The following is a 13,339-nucleotide window of genomic DNA, read 5'->3' as shown; positions in this document are numbered from 1 at the left end:
GAAAAAGCTAGAGCATTAACAATAGCTCCACCGACCATCATCGCAATTGATGCCATATTATATGAATATAAAATATTCAAATGTTCAATAATATAAAATATTCAAATGTTTAATTACTTCATTATGTCTTCTGGGATAAGTCCTTGTTTGATGAGCATATCTTTTGTAGCCATTGCCAATCCAATATCAAGAATCATCATACCGATATCATAACCTTTAAAATCTCGCTTGGTTGGTGTGGCTTTAGTAATCATTTTAGCCATACGGGAATAGCCAATGGCCAAGCCGGTAACCACTGCTGAATGATACATTGCGTTTACCAACATTTTACCGTCTGTAAGGGAGTAGTCATTATAACATTATATGGGGGTTTACCTCTAATCGAACCTCATCTAATTTTTGAACTTGTTACGTTTTCTCTTCTCCGGTCTTATAAAATAACCATACCACCGTTATAGCAACAACTCCTAGTGCATAGGGAACCCAAGTTTTAATCGGACGACTATGTTCAGTATGTTGTTTTGCCTTCCTCGCCAACCCACCCTTCCTACCAGCTGCGACTTTTCGAGGATTCTTGTTGTGATGATTGTGCTATCGCTGGTATTTCCTCATTCACTTGTTGTGGTATTTCCTCGTTCACTTGTTGTGATACAATCAGGGTTTGTACTTGTTGCATTTCCGCAATCTGTTGCGAATGACTCTCCATTATTATTAAGTGGGCACGTATGTTTAAATTGACAATACCTAGCCGTTATTAAAGCTGTGGTGAGTGGAGCTAAGAACATTCCATATCTATGATAAAACTCACAGCTTACTGAGCTGATAGCGTGTTAGATGAATGGGTCTTTCTCGAGAGATTCGCATGAATACATGCGAAGTTCTGCCGGGATAGGTAGAAACGTTCTAGCTATGACTGTGTATAGTTGTAACATAGCCGACCCTATTGTTTTAGTCATGGTAGCTCCCAGTCTAGACTCGTAACGCGCGTACAGTTTTTTAATTTCTTCATCGGTCATGTTATCAATTTTTTCGATGGTATAATTTTCCCCCAAATATTGGGAACATTTTCCACCGGCTACCAAAGCCGAGAGTCTTTCTCTATGTTTATCTAAAGATTTATCTGAAACTACTTCTGCAGGTTATGCATTTGTTTGATGAGTTCGTCGCATTCCATAATGTGATACATAAGTAGATATTTAAGTCTAACATAATGGAATATAACATATCCAATACAGCCAGAAATAATAAACTGTGAGAAAGAATGAGGATTTAAAACCACATTATTACATAACCGCCGCTAATGTTCAATTTACTATATTTTTGCAATATTTGCCATATTTTGCTAAGCAGTTGCTATATTTGCTAAGCAGTTGCTACATTTTGCTAAGCAATTGCATAAGCAGCTGGTTGATCGGTTTTTAATACGAGTTTACAATACTTCGTTGAAGCTAACAGTTTTCTGACTTTATCTTGTTCGGACTTGGTATAAATAACATCATTTTCGTGTAGACATTCCGCGAATGAATCTCCGTCTTTGCAATGAAACAGGGCTACCCATTTGGTCTGCTCTCTGAGATCTTTCAGGACAGAGTTGTATTTTTGAGTAAGTACCCAAACGCTATGCTGAGTATGTCGGATGGAGAATGCTAAATATGAAAGCATATCTTTCTTTCTGGTAAGTTCTTTACTCGCACTGCAGTCATCTATTGTGAAAAGGGTTGATTTGCCTTTGTATTTTTCGTGACATACTCGTAAACAGTCTTGTAAATGATCGCCCAGATCAACTCTGTACACCCCATCGTCATTCATTACCAATAGGGTTTCCCTCACAACTATGGATATGTTGGCAGTGTAGTGGACGTCTGTTGAAAATTTATAAAAAATTTATAGTGTGGTTCTCAGCATAAACAGGAATTTATGGCACTGATGTGATAGAGGTGGTATTCACAAGAATTATTCACAATGATAACTATTGTTTGATTTTTGTGTACATCGACCGTCTGCCATCCTGAACAGGATGTGCAAGTATGTCACTGATGATTTACTGTTTACATTTATTCTTATTACTTACTAAATGTCAGGTGACCTTGGCTATATAAGCCTTGGTCCAGAGAGATTGAGAGAAGGAGTAAAAAAGGTCTTACCCTTAGCCTAGCTAGGGTTAGGCTGGGTGCTCCGGGGCACCAAGACAACAAGCACTACCACTATGTGCTGACTTGGCACATAGTGTCATTTGTATGTATATATCTACATGTATGAAGTAAAACGGTATATACCGCAAGCCATCGTCACCAAGTTGTCACTTCCTACAGGAACCATACGTCGGCCCCTTGCATATACGAGTATGCAAATTGTTCATTAATCAACGGCGGACCGACACGCGTTGTTAATTTGGTTGAGCTATCGGGTATGACAGACTTCTTAGTCTGTCCTTTCCTGTACCTCTTTGCAGCATGGCATATGCTTCACAATACTGTAGGAAGTGACAGTCTCTTATTGAAAGGATATACTACCTTCCTGAAGGCCAATCACCAAGAACGAAGAAAAGGCCTTTAACAAGATTGAAGAAAGAACAAAAACCTCTCCGATCAAGAACAAGTTCTCCGATCCCAAACCTTCCCTGCTCGAATATCTTAGCAACACTGCTAAGACTTCCCCTTTAAGATGTCGTTCCTGCACATGACCCTAGAAAAGAAGTATACACGCCTATCCCACAGAGACCCGTCCACAGCCATCTTCATGCAGACCCTGCACAATACAGAAACCGCCTCACGGGCACCTACAAGATGGACACTATGTACAAGATATCTCATTGGGACTTACAAATTTGTGTTTACTTACATGGACTCAATCAAGGATATATATTGTGTGACTGTTGAATATTGCAACCAGGTATGTTTAATCAAAGCCGGTATATTAATGCCAAAATGTGTCTTTCAAAAATTCAGTTTTATATATGTGCAATATACTCCAAATTACATCTTTAGTCAAGCTAGATCTTTGAAGTTATTGTGTAGGGAATCTTTGAAATGTCTCCAGGCCACGCCAGACATATAGATACAGTTAGGGCCCAGACAAACCTAAGCTGTAGGGTTATCGAGTCACACCTTAATGCTGAATGCTCTCGACGGAGTTGACACCGCTCTTGTAGCCTATCGTGCTCGGCATGGAAATAGGCGCCGGAGTCTCGGGACTGGCAGGAATAGCGATAAAATTCATTTCTCGTAGGTTACAAAAGAAAGCATTAAAACACGATAGTATTCGGATACTCGCCGAAGCAAAGTTGAACAGCATTGAGGATCATATTTCGACAGCAATGGTCGATTGTAAGATATTCGAGGATGAGTTTCGTTTAGTGCTGTCGGAACTCACCAAATACAACGCAATGAAGCAGGAGATTCGATCAAAATCTCGTAAGACCAGTGGTATTAGCGAAGACGAGAAAAAAAAGTTCATAGAACAGGGGAGGCAACAAGCGCATCAATTATTCCGTGTCAAAACCAAAGAACTTGTTGGAGATTAAAAATAGATTGCTTCCTATCATTAGATCGCACCGCATGAAAATCATACATTCAATTAGACGAATGCTTACATAAGTATAAAATAATGGAGAATTACAAACCAACAAAGGAAAACACGAAAAAGCTCAATGATGTCAAACCAACCAAATACGGTCATCAATTGTTTCTATCCAATTACCAAGAAGAGTATATAGTCTGGTCTCCTAGTAAAATGAGCGAAGAACTTAGTAAAAATGTTGAATATCACTTCATTAAAAATAATGGTGTGTGTATGAGTAAAAATAATAGAGAATATTTTCATTACAATTTAGTTAAGTCTCATCGTCGTTTTTGTACTAATGGTATCATTGATTGGCTCAATGTAGTGGTGAGCTAGAGCCAAATTAACTTGATCATCATGCGATCGTTGAATCGCAACGAAATTCCATTTGTAGTAGCAGTATAGGTATATGAATCTGGATCCAGTGGAAGTGAGCCAGAACGCCTATTACCTATACTACTTGCTCATTCAGGCTTGAGGATCAGAAGACCAAGTTCCGCCCACCTGCGTGGGATCTGAACGTGGTACTTCGAGGTTTGCGAGGACCCCCCTTTGAGCCCCTCAATGCATCCTCTTTTTATGACCTCACCAAGAAAACAATGTTTCTTTTGGCATTAGCCACGGCGGCACGGGTGAGTGAATTACATGCGATCGACATCACCCGGGTTTGTTTTGAGCATGGGATGCATGGAGCGGTGCATCTCGGGTTGTGCTGGTATTTTATTGCCAAGAATCAATTACCAGGCCAACCCGATCGTTCCTTCACCATTCCACCAATATCGAAGATTGTGGGCAGTGAAGATGAGGGTGAACTTCTATTATATCCGGTACGGGCACTGCGAATTTTCATCCGCCGTTCCAAGACTAGGTGTGGTTCGAGGAAGCGGTTATTTATACCCGTATCTACTACGTCCACGACCGAGGTCAGTCGCAACACCATATCTCTATGGTTACACCCAGTCATCCTTCAGGCCTATTCGATCGCCAATTTGGATCCGCCAAGAACGAATAATCCTCATGAGATCAGGGCATTAGCCTCTACCATGGCCTTACACAGCAATTGTACTTTTAAGACAATCATGGAATGATGTTTTTGGAGGTCCGACACAGTTTTCGCTAGTCATTATCTTCACAATGTGACTCTCGAGGACGTTGAAGGTGTACAGAGTTTTGGGCCGTTGGTTGTAGCTCAGCAAGTTACCAACCCTGGACGCAAATAATGTATTCACCCTATACACAGCCTTTCCTTTCCGGTGTAATCGATCAGATTTCGCCAGTGGAAGTCAAGTTATTGTCATCAGGGCTTTAATTATATAATAAGTAAAGATTTGGCTGATGAGCTTGTTGTCTTTATCATTAAAAATGTATAGGGAACTACTCTTTAATTCCCATGTGCAATGGTTTGCCACATTGTAATTACCCTACTGTATTAGCGTTTTCTCTCAACTTTTCCGCTTAACGGTTTACCCACCAATCTGTGTCGTATTTTCAGGGTGTGAATTATTGAGGTTTCTGTATTGTGAGGATCTCATCCATCTCCAAACCGTCCGATACAGATGCATTAAGGAGTAATACAGGATAAGTTAAAAATTTAGTAAAATCTAAATATTTTTTACATTTGTATACTTATCCTGCATTACTATGTTTAAGGCCAACCCGTAGCAGACTTGCCTCCCCACTTTTGCTTCAGAAACCTCAAAAGTATGTTTTTTTAAGCTCGGGCGACAGGCAGTGATGTGAAGAGTTGACCCTTGATCACGTGAGGTCACGGGGACAGCGACGGCGTCGTGCAAAAATTGTGGAACAGAACCTTCACCCAAAGAACATCGCCGGTACGCTGTCCCAGTTCTTGTTTTTGTCGCAAGGTAAGCAGTGAATGCATTAAGGAGTAATGCAGGATAAGTATACAAATGTAAAAAATATTTAGATTCCGGAAAGATCGAGAGATGACCAGGATTCCTTAACTCCAAGCGTTGTTACTCCCCTTTCGTCGGGAAGACCAGATGACTCTGTGGATGGGATCTGAACGTGGTTCTTACTCCCCTGAGAGGCATGCCCTTTGAGCCACTCCACTCAGCGTCGTACTACAACCTCACCAAGAGGAGGATCTTCCTCTTGGCTCTGGCAACAACGGCACAAATGAGTGAACTACATGCCCTAGACATCACCCATGTAAGAGTTGAGTGCAGAGCGCATGGAGCTGTTCATCTTGGGCTAAGCTGGGACTTAATTACCAAGAATGAACTCCCGGGGAAACCGAATGGATCCTTCACCATTCAGCCATCTATCTTCATTAGTTGGCATTGAAGACAAACAAGAACTTCTACTATGTCTGGTGCGGGTGCTGCAAGGCTTCAATCGACGCTCCAAGAACTGTCGTGGAAAACGTCGTCACCTCTTCATACCTTTATCTCCGATGTCACAGGTAGAAGTCAGCCGCAATACGATCACCCTATGGTGCCATCATTCTTTATGACTATGAGGCCGCTGGACTGGATCCTCCGAGAGCCAACAACCCACATGAGATACGAGCAGTTGCCTCGTCACAGCAACTGCTCCATCGGCGCCATTATGGAAGGCTGCTTGGTCATTTTTGCCAGCCACTACCTGTGAGATGTCGCCCTTGAAGACATGGAAGGCATCTACAGCTTGGGCCCTTTGGTGGTTGCCCAGCAAGTCACCACCAATGCTAAATATGAAAGCATATCTTTCTCTTTGGTAAGTGTTTTACTTGCACTGCAGTTGTCTATTATGAAAAGGGTTAATTCTCCTTTAAATTTTTCGTGGCATACTCGTAAACAGTCTTGTAAGCAATCACCCGGATCAACTATGTGAACCTTGGGATGATTCATTACCCAATCTCTTGATAGGTATGTTTTATTAACGTTTATATTTGGGCACAGAATAATAATATGGGCGAAAAAATTGTGATAATGACTTTGTAATATATCTAGAATAAAATCTGTTTTTCCACACCCTGTTTGCCAGCAGATGATAGTGCAGTGTGGTTCTTTGGGTAAAAGATTATTAATAGATCGCTTGCACGAATCTTCCATTCTGTATATCAAGTTGCACGTCCATAATCACATACAAATATAAGTTTAATTTACCAGCCATTCGGGCCTTCTTCTTTATCTGTATAGTAACACCCTCACTAGCATTCTCTTTCTCCGCCCACTACAGTGTGGTTGGTCACCATCTGTGGTTTGCATGTCTAGCCATAGCGCATACTTCGTGGTAAGGAATTCAGCTAGCGATACATCACCAAGAGCCAGATTTTTAACTTCTGGGCTTCGTCTTATAGAAGGGAGTTTTTTAATCTCATTCCACTATTGATATGCTTGCATACCTTGACTATATAGTTGATTAGGCACGCCCTCAATAGTCAATTCTACTTTTGTAATCTTGGGGTTATAGAATGTGTCAGTATCTCTTGAAAATGGTTTAGAAGGGTCCTCGAACAATATTGAAATACCCTTCAATGATCTAGCAGTTATGTTTAGATTGATATTCCACGTTGTGTTACTTTTGCCCCTGGTGATCTTTCGGTGTCGAAGCACACGATCGTACAAAATGGCTGAACTTCTGCTATACTGGTTACGAATTTGTCTGGCTAATTCAGGATCTGTTATCGTATCATACTCCAGTGAGATATTATCAATGGAATGGCTAGCTTCTTTAACGGTTTTGATTACTCTGTGGTAGTCATTAAAATTGAGTTCATATTCTAACCTATCGCCTGGGGATGCTTGAAAGAAGGGCATGTGACTATCTAGTCATTCAAAGTCAAGCGGAATATAGCATCTGTTACCTAATGCATCAGCAACAGCCTTATCTTCTGCGATGGTATTATTACCGCTATCAGCACCCACACGCAGTCTCATTGAATTTTTATTACCAGTACCTTGAAACTGTAAGTTTTCCTGTTCTTTCGCTGTTCTCCAGAGATTCATGTAACAGAAGTATACATCACTGTCGTCAATACTCAAAACCTCATTATCACTAATTTTCATCGTGATTTTTCTTTGCAACTGCACGACCTATGTTCTGAACAAACTCTCTGTTAACGTCAGTAGAAGTCAAACTAATTGTAAAAATAGATGGGCAGTTCCTGGAACTGACACATCATGAGCACCAAGATTAGGAGAGCAAACCAAAAGTGTTTGATTCTGATTAATGGTACTTGGGTTATTAGTTATAGTTACAGACTGGCAAATTGTTTTGACTCCTAGTGGATCCCAAAGTCTACGTGGATTTAACTTGTGCCCATATTGCAAAGACATTGTTTATATTGAAATTATGTTTCCTTATGTTTAATATAAACATGGATGATATTAATCTAGATAACCTAACTGATACTACTGCAGTTGAAGGGGGAACTGAGGATACCAGCTTTATGAATCTTAATGAGGAACTTTTGCAATTAGCCATTAATGACTATTACAATGCCTTAAAAGAAGACAAAATATGAGTTACTCCTATTGGCCGTGACTATTCCAAGTTTACAATAGATAGTAAAGGTATACTGCGACTGCGTGGCTCTCCAGGTATTGATCTTATGAATTCTCTGACTCGGAAACCCCTAGCATTGTCTACGATAGCTGGGCGTCGTGGCGGCATCAACACTATTCGTAATAAAATTAGGTCTTGTAGACTGACAACTCACAAGCAAAACTTTCTGCAAAGACTACTAAGGTTCTTCAGACTGTGTGGACTGAACTTGGAGCAACGACTGCAGCCATAGATAAAGATAATTTGGAAGACATACCACAACACGCAAAGGAGGCCTCTGATGGTCTCGGAGAACTCTTAGCAACCTATGAAGAATCTACATTCAGGCACCATCTTTGGAGTACAGTATTAGAGTATTACGAGGCCTTGACAATGGCAAACAATGCTGGGATCACTCATCAATGATATAGCCAAGGTAGATAAACTCGACAAACATATATCTAAAGAGAAAAATAAACTTGCGCAGGCAGTTGATGTATTCAGTAGACGCCGTGTTGCAGAAAGATTGCGTAACTTAGAAGACGAAAGATCAGCCCGCTTGGAAGCAGCTTCCACTAACAAAGACGCAATTCGTTCACAAATCAGTCAAATTCGAGAAACTTTCAATCAAGTCCTCAATCATGATACTACACTGGCTGAAAGAATTAAAACATTGTTCAGAGTGCAGGGGATAACCATTACCAGTATTTTAACCACATTGGGATTTATTATATCAACTTTGGCCCTTGCGTTAAGTGGAGGTGGCGGTACATGTGGTGGCACACTGCCTAGTGATAAGGATGGTGTAAAAGAGTGGATAAGTAACATTTATAGGCATTAGGAGAAGCACTAGGAAAGCTCGCTGGGAAAGCCGCGTCTACACTCCCTGGTATAATAGGGAGAATTGTATCCTGGCTCTTAGATTCATTAGCCAAGACCGCCACTTGGCTTAGTCAAAAGTTTCGGCAGTGATAATAGCAATTGCTGGGCTCTTGTATGTAGCCACTAAAAACTATTTATCCAAATCATGAGTAAACCTGCTGTGATTCCACCTACTATAAGCCCTGGTTTGATTTAGCGAAAATCCCCAATCATCCTTTATATGGCCGCTGCAGCCAGGGTGTCAGAGCAACCCAGCATTTATATTTCCTTAATAATGCATGCACAAGACTGGAGCACAATATCTTTAAGGTCCTTTCCAAAATCTATTGCAAAAAAAAAGCATTTGGCCCCTTTGGGCATGGGCAATACATGATACCTGCCTCAAGTAGGAATGTGGATAATCCAGACGGACTAATGTGTCCTATCAAAGCTCTATGATACTTCATCACACCTATTCAAAACCACAGAAAGCAGATAAAACTACTATTTATCTCCTGCAAGCCCTCGTCAGAAAACGACATTACCAAGGCTACTGTGGCAGCATGGCTCATGACCACCATAGCAGACAGCTGTCAATAAGCACAAATTGCTACAACATTGGGAAGCTGCAGAGTCCTAGCAACAAGTCTTAGTTCATTGAACACAGTATTCATTGAAACAAGTGATGGTGAACTGGCAATTGAAATACCACAATACGTTTTACTTCTACTTTTGTGATGTTCAAACCGATCAGAGGTGGACTACCCCGGGTATGCTCTCTTGGGCCTGTTGTGGCAGCCCATTCTAGAAGTACCTCAAAACTGATAAGTTGCCCATCTGAACCCAAGTCTGTTAAGTCAGTGGGCAGATAGATCACTGGCTCACACTGAAATCAGAGATCAAAGGTAAAAAAGGTGAGAATAGGTATCTACATCATATTGACACCATAGGAGAATGTCAAATATGTGTTAATTAATATCACCATCAGGAAAATGGAAAGTACATCTTTAGAAGGAAATTATGTCATATGTTGAAGTCGAAAGGTGGTATGTAACCGGGTCTGATGTTATGAGTCATCTCAGAACCGGAAGTGATGACTAGATCCAAATATCAGGCAAAATATTTTGTTTTCCCAGTTTGTCTGTGTCTGTGTCTGTGTGTGTTTGTGTTTGTGTTCGTAGTTCACTTAGGCATGGTTAAATATTTCTAATAGAGGTTATGGCAAGAATGCAGTATACTGGACACCTTTTGCCATTTTGGTAAGGGATGTGCACAAGCTTATTCTTCAGTAATGGTTTCTATGTTTTACGTCACCTCGCTAAAACAACAGGGTGTTTGGGGGGCTTGCCCCCCACTCAACAGCCTGAATCAAATGCTTTCAGAAGTTAATGAAATGTTTAATTACCAAAGTAGATAAAAAATACTTTGTTAGTGGAATCGATCAAATATGGCGAATTGGTGTCCGGTATAATGCATGTGTACTGAGGTTATATTATATTAAATGTTTAGGGTGGGGGTCCTGATGCCGTCTGTGTAAATGGGAATTTGCTTCTGTTTTTGCATGTAATGCAAACACATTTTAATTTACGAATGGAATTTGATGAAACTTAGTATACATGATGACTGAGGCAGGGTCTCAACACATCAGCTTTAGGGTGACTTATGTCAGGTCAAAATAATTAGATCAACTTTCCTTTGACAATCAAGGTCACTAGAAGAATAATTCATATCACTTATAATTGACACTCAATAAGTAACCCAGTATATGTCCTATGTCATGCTTATGTCAAATGTCAAGGCCTTTTTGAAGGTCTTTCAGTCAGTCAGTCAATGATTATTTTTTTTCGTGTACTATTATAAAAGAAGGGGATCATGACATATAAATGTTAATACCAATTATTAGAACAAAGATAAATGTTGACAACAAACATCCAATGCAAAAACATTTATATCTGTAAAGTATCCTATAGTTTGAATGTGCCCAATAGCGCCACAGTATAATGCATTTTTTTGTCAATGCTTTCAAATGCTGGATGCAACTAACGTACTTTTTGGCACGATATTGGAATATGTTATTGCTGGTAAAAATATAGTTTTAGATACAATGTCTTCTGAACATTGCATCAACATTTGTTGAGTTCTATTGTAAGGTATTTTTGACTTACCGGGTAATCACTAGTAGTTCAGGGAGAAAATTTATGTACAGCTGACTGCTATTTCCGGCGTTGTTTACGAGACAAATACATATAATCTAAATCTGTGCATATAAAACAATGCACAGTAGAGAACAGGAAATGGTAATGCAAAGGTAATCATCATATCTAGTGATGCTTTATCACAAATTTGACATTCACCATACAAAGTTCCTTGGTGATAGTCAGATTATCTCAAGAAAAGGGGAAAAAATAATAATAAAAATCCTACCATACAAACCTAAAAAAAGTAAAATACTAAATTGAAGTGACAGGAAACATGCATTTATTTTTACCCTAATCACTGTCTCTGTTGGCTGTTGACTACATTTTACATGACCTGCTGTGCTGTGGCACTATTTTGCTGTGTAGCTTCAGGATAACATAGCTAAAATGGCACACCCAAAACCCTCAAGCTTTATATCAATGTGAAAGGTCTTCTGTAGAATTGGTACTCTGTTTTTTTGTATTAAAGTGGCCAGAGATTATTATAAATGTGACAATATGGTTTTCAAACTATTCTCTCTTTTCAGGTTCATGAAGCCAACAGCAGCTGAGTTGAAAAGATATAAAGCAGAGCAGATAATTCAACAGAACATGTGGACTGAATTTATATTAATTGTTGAGTGTAACTTTGTAAGCTTAGGTTTTGTAGCCATATAACACAGGAGGTATTTTGTACAATAATTGACCTCTGTCACTGATTGTGGCGTGACCTGTGTAAAGCATGAAAATAAAAATGTGTTACAATACAATGAATGCAATCATTGTTATCTCAATTGACTAAGTTAATGAAATGTAGTGTCAATCACCAAGTGTTTATTGTAAGTTATGGGTCATGTGTGGCCCAGTCTTTCTAGTTTGTCAGCACCACAACCATGTTTTTGTGGAAAAGATCTCCTTAGTTTGGGCTTCAATCCCACATCAAGCTGATATGCTGTGATGGTATAGTTCAGAAATACTGTTTAAAAGATGTGTCGAACCAAACCACTTCCATGCCTGATAGACAGGAGCCATCAAAAATGCAAGACCAAGTGACATCTAATTGTTGGTGTCACAGCACTAAGGAGGGTGTCAAGTGTTGACTTTAACACTGCTACATTTGTCTGTGTCCAAGTACAATGTCCCTGGTAACTATTAGTTTTCAAAAAATGTCTGAAGTAGAGAGACAAATAGTTTCCCTTTTGGCATTCATCACAACTGAGGCAGTCCCATTCTAAAAGATTTACTATTGTAGACACATTACGTCACATGGGAATGTATAAACACAACTGATTCACAACCCTGACATTGTTTTGGAATTTGACCGCCATCACCACTGACTTTTCTTAATCTCATGTCTACTGCACTAAGGTTGTTTTCCATACAATTGTCCATGTTGTAAAATGCCATACATTTGATGATGTTTAAATCGTTGCTGTATTTAGTGATGCTTTGACCAAGGCTCATATTATTATTTTTCCGGAAATAATAGCAAAATTTAAGACAAAGCTTGGCATTTGTACAGGTCCATCCACACTGCAATTCTGACAGCCAGTCATGCGCCTTTGTCACATGAGAATTCTAGTTTGCATGCGCCTGGTCTCAGCCATGTCAAACGTAATTTGAAAGTGCAGTTTGCACTGACCATTTCAAACCACAGAGTTTAGCTTCTCTTTAGAAAGAAATAATACTTTAGCATGTTATGTACCTAATTCGGTTGGTCCCCATATCTGTTAGGTTTGCGGACTCGAGAAATCATTTTTATTTTCAAATTTAGCATTTCAGGCAAAAACAGAAAATTGTCGAAAAATTAACTAAATCTCGGGATGACATTTTTCACAAGAGAAATCACATTTTTTTCTAAATATTGCATTCGAGACAAAACAATTCTAAAAATTGAGCAAATCTTAGGGATGAATGTTTTCACAAGAGAAATCACCTTTTTGTACAAATTTTCCATTTCAGTCAAAAACAAAAAATTGTCGAAATAATCACTAAATCAAAAGGGATGAAACATTTCAGAAGAGAAATCACAAATATTTTTCCACATTTAACATTTTAGTCAAACACAAAAAAATGGACGAAAAAATGACCAAATCTTGTGAATGAATTTTTTCACAAGAGAAATCACATTTTTTTCAAATTTTCCATTTCAGTAAAAATCAAAACGTCCAAAAAAAATTAAATCAAAATTTTTTTTTAAATGTTGAAAAGTGTCACTTAATTTTAAAAGGATGAATCATTTCACAAGA

The 13,339-nt window shown here is 39.2% G+C and overlaps 1 protein-coding gene across 2 annotated transcripts in view; it reads left to right on the top strand.

Moving 5' to 3' along the window:
• The window catches only part of LOC124124798 (MICOS complex subunit Mic10-like), a 95,385-nt gene extending 83,525 nt beyond the window's left edge, over positions 1–11,860 (top strand). For both annotated transcript variants that reach the window (XM_046488074.2, XM_046488075.1), the window contains exon 4: positions 11,639–11,860. In XM_046488074.2, coding sequence (XP_046344030.1) covers positions 11,639–11,662 — 24 coding nt within the window. In that variant the 3' untranslated portion in view covers positions 11,663–11,860. The remainder of the gene's footprint in view (positions 1–11,638) is intronic.
• The last annotated feature ends 1,479 nt before the right edge of the window (positions 11,861–13,339 follow it).

The sequence above is a fragment of the Haliotis rufescens genome, unplaced genomic scaffold (genome assembly GCF_023055435.1).
Source record: "Haliotis rufescens isolate VD_foot unplaced genomic scaffold, xgHalRufe1.0.p SCAF_13, whole genome shotgun sequence".
Classification (NCBI taxonomy): Eukaryota; Metazoa; Mollusca; class Gastropoda; order Lepetellida; family Haliotidae; genus Haliotis; species Haliotis rufescens.
Note: the sequence above shows the minus strand (reverse complement) of the source record. Positions and strands in the feature narration are given on the sequence as shown.